General features: G+C 37.8%; 2 protein-coding genes across 2 annotated transcripts in view; one reads left to right on the forward strand and one right to left on the reverse strand.

Annotated features, from left to right (window-relative positions):
• MOB3B (MOB kinase activator 3B) overlaps positions 1-19,229 on the forward strand; it is a 235,524-nt gene that overhangs the window by 7,525 nt on the left and 208,770 nt on the right. The window lies entirely within an intron of this gene.
• IFNK (interferon kappa) lies at positions 725-1,330 on the reverse strand. The gene has a single exon (XM_027839746.1). It carries the CDS (start codon positions 1,328-1,330, stop codon positions 725-727), a length of 606 nt encoding a protein of 201 aa, XP_027695547.1.

The raw sequence follows: 19,229 nt of genomic DNA on the forward strand, positions 1-19,229 counted from the left end.
TACTGTTTTTGAAACTTATGTTGAGGCATATATAAAGAAATATATTAATAACTAACCCTTCTTTACTACCTTCCTCATATTTCTCACTTGCTTGTGAGGTCTAGTCACTAAGACTGATACAGGGACTTTCAAGTACCCCTTCCCCCCACCCCTCCCCCAAAAAGGTCTAGTCACTGAGAAGATTGATCCAGGGACTTTCAAGTAAGATATTCCCCCCCCCCCCAAAAAATATGAATAGGCACCATAGTCATCTAAAAAAGGGCTAAACTTTAGCTCTTTTAAAATTTGTTTCTCATGCCCACGTGTCCAAATATCCTTTATAAATTATTATCAGTCTCAAGGATTTTGTGTATTTTTTTCCTGAAATTTTTAGAATTATCTTCTATATGCAAATATTTCCCCCCCCTTTTTTTTTTACTTAATTAGTTTCAGTCTTGAAGAAGAAAAAGAAGAATTGGGCAGAAGAGTAATCATTGAGAAGAGTGATTATAAATGACCCCTCAAGTAATTATATTCTGTGATCTTTGGACTAGCCATGCAAGTCTAAACATTGAATGGATGGCAAAGGACACACATATCACCAATAGATCGAAGTAGAACTAAAGATACATGTACAGTATACTATAATAGGAAGCAGCAGTTGTTAAAATCAACAACTTCTAAAATGTAAAAATAGTGTAATTTTTGGAGGGAAAAAAGGATTTTTCTTTTAAAAGGTACCTTATTATTTGAGTTGTGATATGAGTTTCTGAAGTATGTAGAAACACCTTCTCATTTCCAATCGGATTACTTCCCACGCACAGTGGCTGTATTTCTTCTCCTTTAGGTAACTGCCTATTGTCTTGAAATATCTTTGCAATTCCAGGTTGTTCACCTGGAGGATAGCAAGTCCTGAGTAACTAATTTCATCTTCTACCTCTTTCTCCAGCTCCTCTTTTTCTTTCTCATCTTCCTCCAGACATTTTTTTAGATACTCAGTTTGCTGATGAAGTCCAATTTGAATTTTTTGAATATTCTCCACTTCCCAAGTGTGTGGGGGATAATTCTGACTGAAGATGTTGAAGATGTGTTGGGACATCTCATAGATGACTATCTTAATATCCTTCAGAGATTGTTCAGGTGGTAGAAGCTCCTGGGAAAACTCAAAATCCATCCTTATACTTAGACATTGTCGAGGAAACTCTTTGTTCATCTTGCTCAGAAGTATCATGGCTTTCCAGTTGACATTTCTTAGGTAGGAATAAAGTAAATTGCAGTCCAGAGAGGAGGCACTGGTGAACAACAAAAATAAGAAGTATGAAAACTTTAAACATTTTTGGATGTTGGGCATGACACAGTTCTTGTCAAAACTTTAAAATCTTTAAGACAGGATTAACAAAGGTATTTGTGCATTTGTTACTGAGTTGTTCCTTTATATACCTGAATTTATTCAGCAGGAGGAGTTTTCATTCGTCATTTTATAGTTCATTGTGTTCTCCCCCTTTTCCTATGCCTTTGAGGCTTTTGACTTTGAATGACTTACACATTGACTTCTAGGAATCTTATCAGAGACTTTTAGTTGTGAAAAAATGAGCAAAGTATTACTATTTTTGTTACGTTAGTATCCTAGATGATCTATACTTCTAAGCTTATAGAATCATCATAAGTAGATTGATCCAGGGACTTTCAGTGCAAAAAAAAAATGTGATTAGGCACAAAAATCATCTGTAAAAAGGGCTAAATTTTAACTTTTAAAATGAATTTCTTATGCCCATGTGTTCAAATACCCATTTATAATTGATGTCAACAATTGACATCATTATGAGTTTATTAGTTTAGGGATTACTAGATTATCAAGAATTTTGTTTTATTTTTCTTAAAATTTTATAATTGTCTTCTATATTCAAATATTTCCCTCCTTTACTTGAGTTCAATCTCAGGAAGGAAGAAGGAGGACAGTGGGAAAGAAGAAGAGGATGATTAGGCAGATTTTAAAATCCTAGGACTTTAGAGTCAAGGGGAGATCTTACAGATCATCTAATTCAATAGACTTGTTTTATAAGTGAAATTGAGGTCTAAAATGGTTAGATAGCTAGTTCTTGACAGAACCTGGCCTAGGGCCCAGGTCTTTTGATTCCTGTCTGGTATTAAGGTGTGTTAGGGTGGTGCTTGTGAAATAGTAGCTTATATTCTATGGTGTATAACAAACATTTTGACTCTTTTAAAAGTTTTATATTCAATGAAAACTTAATCAATGTAGCTAATTATGCCATCATTATATTCCTTTCTCCTACTTTCTCTTGAGAACTTAGTAAGGGTTTTTCAACCTTAGTTAGTACTCAAATATGTAAAAAGATTGAGGGATATGTCTCTTTTTTATTTACTTGGTGACTTCCCTTAAAGTATTCTATCTTTGTCTTTCCCAGTCCCCTTTTTCCAGCCCTGCCTCCAGTCTTTATTCTAGATAGCAATTCAAAACATTGGGGTTTTATAGTTTTCCCTCCTGCTTGGGGATTTTGCCTGACAAAGACATTTTCACTCTGGAGGCCGAGTTTTAGAGGGTCTAATTCATCTGGGAGAAAATGTCCCTGTGTTTATGGAAATGGCTTCCTATTGGATGTTTTAACCTTTTTAGCTTGATTCCCATTCTTCGTCACACACCCAAAAGAAATGGATTATTTTACAAGGAGAAAGTTAGCCTAATCACTCCTTGTAACCATCATCTTCATAAATAAGCCTTCATTTTTATTTTTTTGTACAACACTATTCTCTGCACACAATAAGTACTTAATGAATATTTTAAAATTTGAATTGTTGAATATAATATTTTGGAATAATTATTGACAGTGTCCAGTAACTACATTTCCACAAATGTGATTCATTTATTAGGCATTTGTTATTAATCTTTTACATGCCACATACTCTGCAAAATATTTGGAGTACTCAAATGGGTTGGTAATATTTATTTTGGGTAGAATCTTAAATCTGAAGCTAGAAGGGATCCCTAATTTTACAGATGAGGAAACTGAGGGCCAAGGAAGCTAAGTGATTTTGCTCAAGATACTACAGGAAGTGCCAAAAGTAAGATTTGAACCTAGGGCCACTGTTAACAGAACTGACACTCTTTCGACTCTACCTTGCTCTGCTTAGTAAATGTCAGAGATGGAATTTAGACCTGCCTGCAGAACTAGTATTCTTTCTCAAATGTTCTTTCTAATAATGCTAATTGAAACCCTGCCCGTCCTATGCAGCTGTTATCCATATCCAAATTGGCCACACTTTTCTCTCCTTTTCCTGACATCGGTAGGATACTAATGGATTATGTGTTTGTCTACCAAGTATCATTCCCCCTTGCTGTAGAACCATCCGAAGCCTGTTTCCTTTTTTGGCATATGTTTCCTGGATGAAATCTGTGACACCTATTGTTTCTTATATATTTTAGCCTGCTTATTACTAAATATATACACAATGTGCATTGCTCTCTCTGAGAGCAATTTTCAATTCTTTTGAAAGAATTTTCAGTTCTTTAAAGACTTGGGTTCCATGTCTTCTAGCCATACTCCACAGGTAGGGTTTGAGGATACAAAAACAGAAAAAAAAATGTAACAGTTTCTGACTTCAAGGAACTTACCTTCTTTTGGGGAAAACACCATGTTCCTAAATAAGAAAATACAAAATAGGTATAGACTTTGTTGAGCATTGATTAGAGACGAGGCTCAAGGAAACTTTGAATAAATTGTGGATGGACCAGAGTCTACTGGCTGATAGTTATTGTTGATTTTAGTGTAATGCCAGCAGTTGTTTTTTAATCAGTTTCCCATTCAAAGATATGTTACGCTATAAGGTCTTTTTAAGTTGGTCTTGATTTGGCAGGAAGATTTCAATGAGTTACCTTAAATTGAACTCCTTAAGGATAGGAACTGTTGCATTTATTCAAGTATTCTCTTCATGTTCTTATTCAGTCCTTCCCCTTCTGTATTCCTCCTCCCACCTGCAAAAGAAGGTATTTATTCCTCTCCCTCAAAATCGAAGGAGGAAACATGTATTTCTCCTACAGTTTTCTTCCTGACAAACAACAAAGCTACCTTAATTGTGAAATCATAAGATCTTTTGAAAACTTGCAAATGAAGAAGTATGAAAAATCCTGTATGCTGAAAAAAATTACTTAAACCTCACACCTCTTACATTAGTCAGGTTTTTAGTGGCTCTGCTAATTTTGAAAATTTTGACTTCGAGTAGTAGTCAGTGTTGGAATTCCTGGGGCTTACTGCTGTCTCTACTAATTTCAACACCTCAGAGATCTCTATGTACTTTTTTTCGTGTGGATGCCACCTTCACCAGTGAAGATTGAAGCACTGTTATAACTTAATAGACGGTCTTTGAAAGATGTGATGGCTGAAAAACTGTCACAGCTTACCTGGTGCTGATTATCATAGAGCTTAACTAGGCTGGATCTTGGATGGTAGACATACAAGTTCATCATGTAAAATCTTTCTCAGTTGGTAGAACCTCCCAGAACTTACGCTTTATTGACACAGCCTTCAAGAATGAAGTGTTATTTCTACATGGCAGCAAAATGGCAGAGTAGGCCTTGAACAGAAGTGCTGTTTCCATATTTGTGCAATTTAGCCTTGTAATTAGTAATCTGTCCTCTGTCCCAATATATTGGTCAGTTTTATCCTGAAAATGAGACAGAGAGGGTTTCATCATATGAATAAAAATAGTATTTTTTAATACCTTCAGACATTCTTATAGTAATGCCTACTTCTTGATATTTGTGTATCACTAATAAATATTTATTGAAGCTTAAGTGACAAGCTCACTACCTTGCACATAGTAAATGTTGAATATGGAAGGAAAGATGGTTTCTCTTGTGTTCACTTCCCAATGATCATTTCAAACTACTTATATTTTTCCTGAAAGCCCTCTTGCCTATATATAATAAAGAATTAAGGCAAGAATATTTGAAAGATGAAGGTGACATTTCTTAGAATCATAGAATCATAGAATTTTTGTACTGGAAGAGATGTTGGAGATTCTGGCCAAATTCTACATATGAGGAAACTGAGGCTCAGAGTAGCTCGTAACTTGCCCAAGATCATCCACATAGTTTGTTAGTGGTTAAATTGGGATTAGGAGCCCTGATTCCTTGCTCCTATCTTTCTAGGCTGGTTACATATTACTCTCTCTCATATACTCTGTTGTTGTTCATTGTTTTTCGGTCATGTCCGACTCTTGGTGACCCCATTTGGGGTTTTCTGGGCAAAGATACTGGAGTAGATTGCCATTTCCATCTCTAGCTCATTTTATAGATGAGGAACTGAGGCAGACAGAGTTAAGTGACTTGCTCAGGGTCCCATAGCTAGTGAAGTGTCTGAGGCCAGATTTGAATTCAGCAAGATGAATCTTCTGACTTCAGGCCTGACACTCTATCCTCTGTGCCACATAGCTACTTTGGACTAGAGAAAATAAAATATTGTTAGAAAATTCTACTGGCAGAATGTGAGATCTTGAGGGGAGAAAAACAGAGACAGTTTTGTTTTTGTCATTGTATTCCCATTGCCTAGGACAGTGTCTGATACATAGGTGTTTAATAAACACTTGTTGAATTGATAAGTAGGTGTCCAATAAGTGTTTGTTGGGTGAATGAACAATTAGTAGACCATATATTAACATGTGTTGCTGTTAGTTGTAGTTTCCCTTACCCGCACTTTAATTTTATTTAACAAAAAAAAATTTTAATAAGCATTTATGTGCTGTCCCATCTACTTTTGGCTGTACATTTACTATCCTCTTTTGGCCATAACTGAATGAAGTCCATGTGAATGGATGAATAGTAATGGTTAATGAGCTCGGCACTGATGGCTTGATAAGTTGTAGATGAGACATTAGAGTCTAGACAGTACAGCAGTGATTAAGCTATGGGGTTTTGGGCTATTATAGGTGAGATTTATTATCACTGAATCTTAGAAGACAAGTTTCAAACCTGTGTAAGAGTAATATACCTATCATCCATATTACTCACGTCATGAAAGAATATATATTTATTTTGGTGGGGTCCAAAGGGGGATGTTGAGCCCCTCACAAATGTGTTTAATCATGATCTTAGTGATTATAAAACTTTCTATCCATTTAGATATTCTATCTAGTGTTTCCCCAAGAAGAAACCCTTCTCAGGTCCTTAACGGGAGAAATATGTCTAGCAAATATCCACACTGCACTTTTCTTTTTGTCCTCTGCTTCCCCTATCCCTCCATGTTAAGTTCCCATTATCATCCTGTCCCCTAACTGTTTCCTTCATTCCTATGTTAATACCACTCAATCCTATTTTAGTAGTATTTCATCTTGAAAAAATCTGGCTATTTTGGAAAAAGAGTGGACAATGAGACTGTTAACTTAACAGTATAGAGATCAATCATTGTTGTAATTCTTTTTTCCCCCGTGGCAGGATTGTTGAGTATGAAAAAGTCAGGGCTTTGGAGATCATGGTTTTAACACAAATATTTTTTACCTCGATATCCAATTTGTATAAATGATAATAATGTGTAGTACTTGAAAGTTTGCAACACTGTTGGGTAGGAAGGGTGGATGATATCATTACCACTTTGCAGATGAGGAAACTGAGAATCAATAGTGGCATAGTCAAGAATGCAATCAATGCCTTCTGTCTCTAAACCCTGTGTTCTTTTTGTAACATCACTATTGGTGTGGCTCTTCACAAATAGGACAACACTAAAAGTTTTTTTCTATAAAGGGGAAGAATGTTCACTAAGTATTTCTGCTCTTACTTAGATTTTTATAATACCAGGTAAGTATGGTTGTGCTTTTAGTTGGGTAGACTTGGACCACTTTGTGCAGTCCAAAGATAGCTGTGGTTGGTTGGTATCTACCTAGGCCACATAGTTGATGATTCGTATATACAATTGCTTTCCTGCTTCTTCATACAAGGTATTATGAATGGTAATTCCATTATTTTTTTCCTCTAGTATTTTATGTATATCTTTCCCCAGTTACATGTAAAAACAATTTTTAACATTCATTTTCAAAACTTGGAGTTCCAAATTCTCTCCCTTCTGCCTTCCCCACCCCTACTCCCTCATTGAGAAGGCGAGCAGTTTGATATAGGTTATACATGTGTAGTCATGCAAAACATATCCATAATAGTCATGTTGTGAAAGAAAACATGGACAAAATAACCCCAACAAAAATAAAGAACATTAAAAAAAAAACCTATGCTTCAATCTGTTATTCAGACACCATCAGTTATTTCTATGGGGATGGATAGCATTTTTCATCATAAGTCCTTCAGAGTTATCTTGGATTGCTGCATTGCTGAAAATAGCCAAGTCATTCACAAACTGATCATCTTACAATATTGCTGTTACTTTGTACATGGTACATTCCACTTGGCATCAGCCCATGCAAATCTTTTCAGGTTTTTCTGAGAGCATCCTTCTCATCATTTCTTATAGTACAATAGTATTCCATTATAATCACATGCCACAACTTGTTCAGACATTCCCCAATTGATGGGCATCCCCTTAATTTCCAATTTTTTTTTTGCCCCCAGAAATGAGCTGCTATAAATATTTTTGTACGTATAGGTCTTTTTCCAGTTTTTTTTTTTAATCTCTTTTTGGATACAGACCTAGTAGTGATATTGCTAGATCAAAGGGTATGAATAGATTTATAGCCCTTTGTACATAAATTTGCTCTGTAGAATGGTTCAATCACTTCACAACTCCAGTAGTGATTTAATGTCCCATTTTACCCACATCCCCGCCAAGATTTGTCATTTACCTTTTCGGTTCTGTTAGCCTCTTTAACAGGTGTGAGGTAGTACCTCCGAATTGTTTTAATTTTCTTTGCTCCAATTAATAGTGAGTTAAAGTATTTTTTTATATGGCTATAGATAGCTTTGATTACTTCATCTGAAAACTGGTCATGTCTTTTGATCATTTATCAATTGGAAATGGCTCTTAGTTTTGTATATTTAACTCAGTTCTGTCCATGTTTGAGAAATGAGGCCTTTATCAGAGAAACTTGATTCAACTTTTTTCAGTTACTATTGCTAACTGTGTTTCTCTCCATTCTAGTTCCCCCCATTTATTCTATTCTCTCTCTTTTCTTCCTGTCTCTCCTCAAAAGTGTTTTGCTTCTGACTATGCCCTCCCCCAATCTGTCCTCCCTTCTATTACACCCCCTTCTTATATCCCCTTCCCCTCCTACTTTCCTGTAGGGTAAGATAGATTTCTATACCTAGTTGAGTGTGTATGTTATTCCCTCTTTGAGCTGATTCTGATGCTAGTAAGGTTCATTCATTCCCCCTCAGCTCCCCTTTCTTCCCCTCCATTGTAAAAGCTTTTTCTTGCTTCTTTTATGTGAGATAATTTACCTCATGCTACCTCTTCCTTTCTCTTTCTCCCTGTATATTACTCTATCAACCCTTAATTTTATTTTTTAGATAACATCCCTTCATGTTCAACTCACACCTGTGCCCTCTGTCTATTTATACTCCTTCTAGCTACCCTAATAATGAGAAAGGTCTTATGAGTTACAAGTATCATCTTCCCATGTACGAATGTAAACAATTTAACCTTATTAAGTCCTTTATGATTTCTCTTTTCTGTTTACTTTTTTTTTGCTTATCTTGAGTCTTCTATTTGAAAGTAAAATTTTCTGTTCAGCTCTTTTCCTCAAGAATGCTTGAAAGTCTTTTATCTCATTGAATATCCATTTTTTCCCCTGAAAGATTATACTCAGTTTTGCTGGATAGGTGATGCTTGATTGTAATCCTAGTTCCTTTGACCTCTGGAATATCATATTCCAACCCCTCTGATCTTTTCATGTAGAAGCTACTAAGTCTTGTGTTATCCTGACTGTGACTCAACCATACTTGAATTGTTTCTTTCTGGCTGCTTGCAATATTTTCTCTTCGTCTGGAGAACTCTGCAATTTGGCCAAAATATTCCTGGCAGTTTTTATTTTGGGATCTCTTTTAGGAGGTGTTTGGTGGATCCTTTCAATTTCCATTTTACCCTCAGTTTCCTTGATATTTTCTCGAAAGATGATGTCTAGCCTCCTTTTTTGATCATGGCTTTCAGGTAGTCCAATAATTTTTTAAATTCTCTCTACTGGATTTATTTTTCAGATCAGTTGTTTTTCCAGTGGAATATTTCACATTGTCTTCTATTTTATCATTCTTTCGATTTTGTTTTATTGTTTCTTGATTTCTCGTAAAGTAATTAGCTTCCATTTGCTCCATTCTAATTTTTAAGGAATTATTTTCTTCAGTGAGCTTTTGGATCTCTTTTTCCATTTGGCCAATTCTGCTTTTTAAGGCATTCTTTTCCTCATTGGCTTTTTGGACGTCTTTTCCATTTGACTTAGTCTGTTTATTAAGGTATTATTTTCTTTGGTGCTCTGTGTGTGTGTGTGTGTGTGTGTCCTTTACCAAGCTGTTGACTATTTTTCATGATTTTCTTGCATTAATCTCATTTCCCTTCCCAGTTTTTCCTCTGTACCTGATTTTGAAAATCCTTTTTGAGCTCTTCCTTGGCCTGAGGCTAAATTCATATTTTTCTTGGAGGGCTTTGACTTTGTTGTCTTCTTTTATGTGTTCTGATCTTCCTTGTCACCATAGTAGTTGTCTGTAGTCAGAGTTTTTATTCTGTTGTTTGCTAATTTTCCCAGTCTATTACTTGACTTTTAACTTTTTGTTAAGGTAGGGTACTGCTTCCAGGATGGAGGGTGCACTCTCCCAAGCTTCATTGATTTTGTGCAGCTGTTTTCAAAGATACTTCTAGGGACCTGTAAGTTTTTCAGTTCTTCCAAGGTGGTATGATGTAAGGAGAAGTGTTTAATACCTACCTGGCCTGTGCTCTGGTCTGTGAGTGACCACAAACACTCTTTTCTGCTCTGGAACTGTGAGGAGGGTCCCCCCTCCACTGTGACCACAAGCTTTGCTATGCTAGTGCTCCTCCTCACCCTGGGACTGCCACCCAGTACTATGGCCCAGATCCAAGTATGGGCAAAGCAACAGAGTCCTGTCTCAGTTCCAGCAAAAAAAACCCTTGTAATCTCCTTCTGAACAGTTGTTTGACCCCCTTAACGTCTATGGGTTGAGAGCTGCGGAAACAATGCTGCCACTACTGATTCAATCACTCCCAAGGCCTATTCTTGGTTTGCTGGGTCTCGGGCTGTGCTGGCGTGGCCTGTGCTGTACTGCACTCCTTTCTCACCCTGGTGCAGGGTGCTGACCTTCTTTCTTACCGACCTTCTAAGTTGTCTTTGGTGTCTGTAGGCTCTGAGGACTGTAAACCACCACTCTGCCAGTGATTCTGTTGTTCTGAGGCTCCTCCAGGTTTGCTGGAGCCTGGCTTGTGCTTCTGTGGCCTGCACTGGACTGCACTTCTATCTCACCCTGGTGCAACAGATCCTTCCTGCTGACCTTCCAAGTTGTTTTGGGTGGGAAATTTGTTTCACTCTGTCTTTTTGTGAGCTCAGCTATTCTAGAATTTGTTTAGAGTCATTTTTTAAAGGTATTTGTAGGGGTTTGGGGAGAGCTCAGGCAAGCCCCTGCCTTTACTCCACCATCTTGTCTCTGCTTCTGTGGTTATTGTATTATTAGGATGATAAGAAAACATTCTTGGAAAAAAGTATTCTTTTTAATGGTACCAACTGTTGGCCATAGATTACAGTTCATTATATCAATTTTTTTTGTCATGTGATGTTCAGTGTTTATACCGTACTTTAAATTTTACATAGTGCTATGTGTTTCCATTTCATTTTCATAACAACCCTGTGAACTAAATATTATTATTCATATTTTGCAGATGAGGAAACTGAGGCTCAGAGAGGGAGTGACCCCTCCAGGATCACAAAGGTAGTGCTTCCTCTCTGAGTCAATATTATATCTTTGAGAAACCTGGAGACTTTGTGGAAATGTGCAGTACATCCTCCAATAAGTTTCAAGGATATCACTCAGGTGGTTTTCCTGAGAGATTTTTCTCTTCTTTTATGTATCTAGGTATTTGAAGTGCGATGTTTACTATAACAAACTTCCTCTATGTTAGAAGTTAACCCCTGAAAGGAAGGAATTTAAACTGATAGTGTTTAAAACAGACAACGTAGAGTTAGTATTTAAAACGGACAATTAAACCTTTGCAACTATCTATGCTAATGGAACTATCTCCATGTTCATATGGTGTCATATGGTGTACTATTAACCTGTCCGCAACTTTCTTTTATTTTTGTGGGACTTTCTCCTTCTGAATAGCAGTGAAAAGTTTGAATACTGTGTTGAAAGATGTCACGCACCGGAATAATCCCCCTCAATGGCTATAGTGAATAGCTGCAGTTCTTACAAGACCACATCCTGAGAGTGTTTTCAGTTTAGGGAAGAAATGGTTTTAGTGGGTTGTGCAGTGGCCGGGGAAGTATCCTGTTGTTAAGGATAAATATCTTTAAAAGGGTTGCAAATGTGAAGACAGTTTTTTTTTTCCTTTGAATTGACTGAAGCTTATGCTTAACATTTTTGTATGAAGCTGAAAATTCTGTCTAATTCCCTTATTAGTCTGTAAAACATTAATTTGTTTTTAGATTTTATTATTTTTGTTTGTTTTTTAGCCAGTGTTTATAAATTGTCCTAATTGTTTTTTAAAGACACTAAGTAGATAAGAAGGCTTATATCAATGTTTTGTCATACAAATATTTGACATTTATATGGAACTTTAGTTTTTTGTTTTTTGGTTTTTTTTTTTTTGGTTTGTTTTTGTTTTTGTTTTTGTGAGGCAGTTGGGGTTAAGTGACTGGCCCAGGGTCACACAGCTGGTAAGTGTCAAGTGTTTGGTCTGAGGCCAGATTTGAACTCAGGTCCTCCTGACTCCAAGGCTGGAGCTCTATCCGCTGTGCCACCTAGCTGCCCTCTGGAATTTTAGTTTTTGCACAGTGCTACACTTGCCCATTTGATTTTCATAACAACTCTGTGAGCTAGGTGTTATTATCCCCATTTTGCAGATGAAGGAAACTGAGGCTTAAAGAGAATGAGTGATTCCTCCACACTTATGCACTTAGCAAATTCTGTTACTTTGTATGTTGTCTTTTCTCCATTTCCACATCCACTAGCCTATGTAGAAAGTTGCTGAGATAATCTTCAGGAGAATCTACCCTTGCCAGAGGAAGGTGAGGTGAGATGGAAGGGAGATGGAGACTCACTGCTCTCTTTCTGAGTTTTATCTTTGGGAAACCTGGAGACATCTGTGAAAGTGTGCAATATACCTTCCAATGAGTTTCATGGATCTCCCTTAGGTGGTTTTCTTAATCAAATCTGGAAAAGGTACTGGATTTGGAATCTGAAAACTTTGATTTTTTATCAGCTGTGCCAGTTACAAATGATTGGATTATGTGACATTAAAGGTCCCCTCTAACTCTAGATTATAATTCTATAAAATAATAATTATTTTATTTGGAAAGGGCATTAGCTTTGGAGTAAGCAGACCTGGGTTTATATCCCTCTCTGATTTAGTGCATATGTGGCCTTGGGCAAGTCACGTAAAGACATTTAATGCAGGGCTTGGTTTCTTTATCTGTAAAATGGAGAGGTTTGGATTAGATGATATTAAAAGTCCCCTCCATCTTTAGGCCTATAATCCTCTGATTAATATTTATTTAGTTTAAATGGAATTTTTTGGTGTGTATATCTAGTATGGGCCCTGGTGATGGACTGATAACTGTAAAACTCTGTGTTTGAGAACCAACCACACTAAGTTTGGAGAAGCTTGTCATTAAGTTGATCACAGGTAATGAATTTGTCACATGTAATAGCAACCTTTGCAAGCCATCTGTGGAGACATAAGAGTTATGATCTGCATTAGTGGAGGGAGTATGTGTACCAATAAAATAATGGATCATTGATGGATAAGTTGATCTAGATGAGAGAGATTTAATCTGAGGCACATAGGACCCCTCCCCCCCACCTCAAGGGATCCATGGATGGATTTCAGGAGGCCTGTGAATTATTATTTTTTGATCACTATATTTCAGCATAATTAATTTCCTGTGCAGTTGTATATATTTTATGTAATTAAAGACATTATCCTGAGGTGGTCCATTTTGTTGTCCAAGCCTTTCATTTTACAGATAGCAAACTGAGAAGTTAAGTGACTTGTCCAAAGTCACACTGAAAGTAAGAGACAGCAATGATAAGAGACCCAGGTCCTCTGACTAATTACAAATCTAGTGTTTTTTTTTCTACTTTAGCTTGTATCTTATGCTTAACTGGAAAGATCTTGCTTGGAAGAAAGGTGACTTTAATATTTACTCTAAGCCTTATTAGTGTTAGGCCCAGCATCTTGATGAGTCAAAGTGTGGGGAAAAAATGTTTTCTGACAATAATTTGGGTAGCCAATGGGGACAGTGTGAGTGAGTTTCCTTGTATTACTGTGTCAATTTGGAGATAACACTATGTATAACAGTGTTTTTTCATTAAGTTGGAAAAAAGAACCATTCAGCAAACATGCTGTGGCATGATCAGAGTTTTATATTGTGTATTGCCATGAAATTTCCTGGGTCACTGCCCAAACTTAGTTCTGCATTTTCTGTTATGTGAAGGTAACTTTTGGTGTTATTTTCTTCAGTATTTTTTTTTGGGGGGTCTCCTTTAGCAAGCTGTTGACTTGTTTTTCATGATTTTCTTTCATCACTCTCATTTCTTTTCCCAGTTTTTTCCTCTATTTCTCTTACTTGTTTCTCAGGCTCCTTTTTGAGCTCTTCCATGGCCTGGGATTTATTCATATTTTTCTTGGAGGCTTTGGATGTAGGAGCTTTGACTTTGTTGTCTTCTTCTGCTTGTATGTTTTGATCTTCTTTGTTACCAAAAAAAGATTCTATGGTCTGACTTTTTTTGGACCTTTGTTTATTCATGATCTAAGCCAATCACTTCAATTTTAAACTCTTCGTTAAGGTAGGGGACTGCTTCCAGTGTGGAGAATGTACTGTTCCAAGCTTCAGGGGTTTTGTGGAGCCGTTTTCAGAGGTATTTCTAGGGACCTGTAAATTTTCAGTTCTTCCAAGGTGGTATGATAAGGGGCAAGGTGTTTACTCCCTTCCTGGCCTGTGCTCTGGTCTATGAGTGACCACAAGCACTCTTTTCTGTCTTGGAACTGTGAGGAATATTTTCTCTCTACCACCACTACAAGCTCCACCATGCCAGCACTCCTCCTCACCCTAGGACCGCCACCCAGAACTGTGACCCATATCCAAGCACGGGCAAAGCAAGAGAATCCTGCACCAGCAGAGAGATCCCTGCAATCCCCCTCTGATGAGCCACTCGATTCCTCCTCAGTCTGTGGGCTGGAAGCTCCAGAAGCAGCCACCACTCTGGGGCCAAGCTCAGGGACTAGGGCTGAGACCACACTTCTCATTCTCATCGCAGTCACAGACTTTTTCCACTGACCTTCTAAGATGTCTTTGGCTTTTGTGGATTGAGAAGTCTGGAAACTACCCCAGCTGCTCTCAATTCAGTCCTCTGAGACCTGCTTCAGGTTCGCTGAGGCCTGCCTTGCCTGCGCACCCACTCTAAGATTCGCTCTTCTCCCAGCCTGGCGCAGAAATTGTGAATTAGGAAAGTCAGAGAAGATATCACAGAGAATCTGGAAGTTAAGGTGAATCTTGAAGGAAGGGTAAGATTTATATGGGCAGAAAGGAGGGGCATTTTAAGTAAGGGGAAATATCGTGAGCAATGTTTTGGTAGTGGGAATGTATACTACATTTTCAGCACCCATCTCCATGTGCAAGTGATCCGATTCTATCCCATCTTCTCCAAGAGATTGATTCTTCTGTTATCCCCGCTCTGACTTATCTTCTCCCTATGTACTGGCTGCTTCCCTACTGCGTACAAACATGCCCATGTCTCCCTATATCCTCAGAAAATCCTCACTTGATCCATCCATCCATCCCCACTATTATCCCATATATCTCCTCCCTTTTGTGGCTAAATTCTTTGAGAAGGCTGTTTACATTAGGGACCTCCACTTCCCTTCTTATCACTTTTAACTCTGTACAATCTGACTTCTAGTCTCATTATTCAACCAAAACTGTCTTTCTGAAGTTATCATTATCTTTTAACTGTCAAATCTAATGACATTTTCTCAATCTTCATTCTTCTTTACCTGAATTTGGTGAACACTATGGATCATCCTCGTTCCCTTGAATACTCTAGAATTTGGTGACACTACTCTCCTGGTTTTCCTCCTACCTGTCAGATCCCTTCTATGGAATCTCTTTTGCTGGTTTTTCATCCATATCACATTCGCTAACCATGAGTGTCCCACAGCACTCTATCTTGGCCCCGCTTCTCTTCTCCCTTAATACTTAATAATAATTCTCTTGGAGATCTCATTAGCTCCCTTGGATTAAATTATCATCTTTTTGCTAATGATTCTCAAATCTACTTAGGCAGCTACCTTAACCTCTTTGCAAAGACTCTCCAACCACCTACTAGATATGTGGAACTTGATGTCCTGTAGATATCTTAAACACTACATGTCCAAAACTGAATTCATTGTCTTTCCCTCTAAAAACTCTTTCCACTTCCAAATTTCCCTGTTACTATTGAGGCTGCCACTTATTCTCCCAGTTCTTCCAGACTCACAAGTTAGATGTCATTCTTGACTTCTCCCTTTCTTTTTTATTCCTGATATTCATTCTGTTGCCAAGGCCTGTCACTTTTACCTTCATAACTCTCACATACTCTGCCTTCTCTGCTCTGACACTACCACCACCCTGGCACAACTTTCATCACCTCAGACTTAGATTATTGCAATAGCTTGCTGTTTGGTATGCCTGGTAGAAGTCTCTCCCCATTCCAGTCCATCCTCCACTCAGCTATCAAAGCGATCTTCCTACTCAATAAACTCCAGTGGCTCATTGTCACCTCTAGGATCAAATGTAGAATCCTCTGTATATCTCCCCCCCCCCCCAATATTCTAGAATCTAGTGACACTGACCTCCTTGCTATTTTTCAAATAAGATACTCCATCTCCTAACTTGAGGCATATTATCACTGGTTATCCCCCATACCTGGAATATTCTCCCTCCTCATTGCTACCTCATGGCTTCCTTCAAGTCCTACCTAAAATCCCCACTTCTGTAGGAAGCCTTGCCCAATTCCTCTGAATTCTAGTGCTTTCTGTTGATTATTTCCAGTTTATCCTGTATATAGTTATTTTTATGTTGTCTCCCCCATTAAATTGTGAGCTCCTGTGAGAGTACGGACTATATTTTGCATTTCACTAAATCCCCAGCGCAGTGCCTGGCTCGTAGTAGTTCTGAATAAATGCTTAGTGACTGACTGATTAACCTTCCCCTCCATTCCTTCCAAAACAAAACAAAACAAAAAAACAAACACAAAAAATATGGTCAGTGATTTCATCTCTGGTTTGAGAAAATCACAGAAGTCCCTATGCATAGTTAAGGACATATTTCAATTTTTCTATGACAATCTGGCTGAAATACATGATTTGATAAATGAGAGAGGGAAAGATTATTAGTGCTCTTAATAGCACATTTCCCTCCTTCCTGGTTATGATTCTCTAGGTTTTAAGAGCTAGACTCACATTATTTTTGGGAAGGAGATAACCAACATGTACTGTCCAGGAAATGATTAAAGGTAAGATTGAGACACCTGAAGGATGTGTCACCTAGCATGAGTTTGTAAAAAGGTAGTTACTGCATCTGCCCTCCGAGGTCTGGGGAATGAGGAGATTTCAGTTACTCTCAGAGGGAACTGTGTTGTGCTTCATTGTTCACTGTCCAGTCTCTTATATCTTATGGGATATAGGGAGTCAAGGGAAGGGTATAGGCCTTCTTGAACCATAGTAGTTCATGAGAGTTAGTTCAGGGTAAAAAAAAATCAGACTTCATTATTCAGTAAAAGGAGCACTTTCTTGGAGAAAGAAATAGGTTACCTGGAATTTGAAACAGGGAAACAGGAAAAGTCTGGCACATGAGATAACAGAATTGGATTGCTGAACCAACATCTGAACCAGGGGAAGTCAAGGATAAGATGACCTCATTTTGGAGATTCCTAGGGACAGATGAGAGGGGAATTTGAGAGTCATAACTACCTGGCTGTATCCGGGAATGCCTTATCTTCTGTTTGACTCTAGCTTACAGGTTAACATCTGAATGTTCAGTGGGTGTGAGTCTGCTCTCATTTACTGCAGCATCTTACTCTGAGGGATATTTAAGGTCTGACAAATATTAGAGTTTGCTTTTAACTCTGCTCCTATGCTCTGAGTAAGTAGTTTATGTAAAGATTGATAAGAATGTCTAATTAAATAGCTGGCATTCTGTTGTGTTTGGCATTTGCTTTCAGATGATTCCTTTGGTGAACTTGAGAAATGTGAATATTGGGTTGAATTTTTTTGGAGGGTCCCTACTTTTCCTTTTTTTTTTTAGTCCTTAGTCTCCTTTTATACCTCAAGTTATCATTCAGGAAGATCTTTGTTCATGAGGAATCTATTTCCAAGACAATTTGAATTAGAGAACAGTGGAGTCTTTCATATTACCTTTCATTTTCTGGTGTTTGGGGGTACGCTTCTGTTTTAGAATTTCAGAGATTGTTTTGTGTGTATTTGTTGTTATGTGTGTAAAATGGTTTAACAGGACTCTTGGAAAGATTGCTAAAAAAAAATTGACAGGGTAGCTGGAAACATTGACACAGCTAGAGTAGGAATATGTCAATCAATCAACCCCTGAGCTAGATACTTGAAATACAAATATAAGAAATGAAACTGTTTCAGCTGTTAAATAGCTTAGATTCTTTGGGGGAGGTAACATGTACGTATCCAATAGTATGCAGATTTAAATTCCAAATAAATATGAGACAGTTAAATTCAAAGTAATTATAGAGGTTGAGACTAGGAAGTATTTCATGGAGAAGGTATTTGAGCTGAAGGAAGTGAAAGATCCTTTTAGGCAGAGTTGGGAAGGGAGTATATTCCTGTGATGGGGAATGGCCATGTAAAGTCATAGAGACAGTGTTGTGTATGTGAGGAACAGATAAATGGCCAGTTGGGTTAGACCAGATGGTGTGGGAAAGGAAGGAACATATAATGGGCTGGAAAGTAAGGTTGTGGCTAATCATGAATGGCTTTAAAAGCTAGGGGAGTTAACATTTTGTTTTTGAAGCAATAGGGAGTCACTGGAGTTTATTGAGTAATGGAGTGATATGATCAGAGCTATGTATAAGGAAAATCACTTTGTCAGCAGTGTGGAAGATGGATTGGAGTGAGAAGAGACCAGTTGGGAAGGCATTGTGGTAGCACAGACAAAAAGTGAAATAAAGTGGCGATTGTGTGAACATACAGAAAAGGATAGATGTGAGAAGTAAAAACTCTTAAGATTTGTCAGTTGATTATGTATGTGGAGTGAGGGAGAGTGAGGAATTGAGGACAACACTGAAGCTGAAAACAGGGTAGACCATAAGGATGGTAGACCTCTCAACAAAAAATAGGGAAGTTCAGAAGAGGGGTGATTTGGGGGAAAGATGATGAATTCTGTCTTGGACATATTGAGTTAAAATGTCTCTGGGATATCCATGGAAGTCAGGAGAGAGCCTGAGACTGGATGCATAGATCTATTGATAGTCTGACTAGGAAGCTGATGAGATCATTAGCATCAAATGAAAAAACATGTAAAATGCTCTGCAACCCTTAAAACGCTACATAAATACTAGCTATTATAATTATTATCGAGAGAAACTATTTAGAGAGAAGAGAGTAGGGCCCAGAACCTGCTTTGGGGGTACTCCAACTGTTAGGGAGCATGATGTGGATGATAAGTCAGCAGAAAGAGACTGAGCAGTGAGTAGTCAGATGGGTCAGAGGAGAAGGTAGGAAAAAGTAGTGTAACAAAAAAAAAAACAGAGAGGAGAAAGTATCTAGGAGGAGTAGGATGTTAAGGTCAAATACAGCATCCTTCTTAGGATGAGGTCTAAGACCAGACCATAAGATTTGGCAGTTAGGAGATTACTGGTCATTTTGGAGACAGCAGTCTCAGTTGAGTCATGAGATTAGAAATGTTTGAAGAGTGAGTAAGAGAAGAGGAAGTGGAGGCAACAAGGGTGTATAGTTTTTTCTATGAGTTTTGCTAGAAAGGGGAAAATGCTAAATTTAAATTTAAAGCTAAATATTGTACTGAGGACTTGATTAAGCTTCATTTCTATGTGAAGATGTCTGTGGTATAGT

The sequence above is a fragment of the Vombatus ursinus genome, unplaced genomic scaffold, assembly GCF_900497805.2.
Source record: "Vombatus ursinus unplaced genomic scaffold, bare-nosed wombat genome assembly UNPS02014832.1, whole genome shotgun sequence".
NCBI classification, from domain to species: domain Eukaryota; kingdom Metazoa; phylum Chordata; class Mammalia; order Diprotodontia; family Vombatidae; genus Vombatus; species Vombatus ursinus.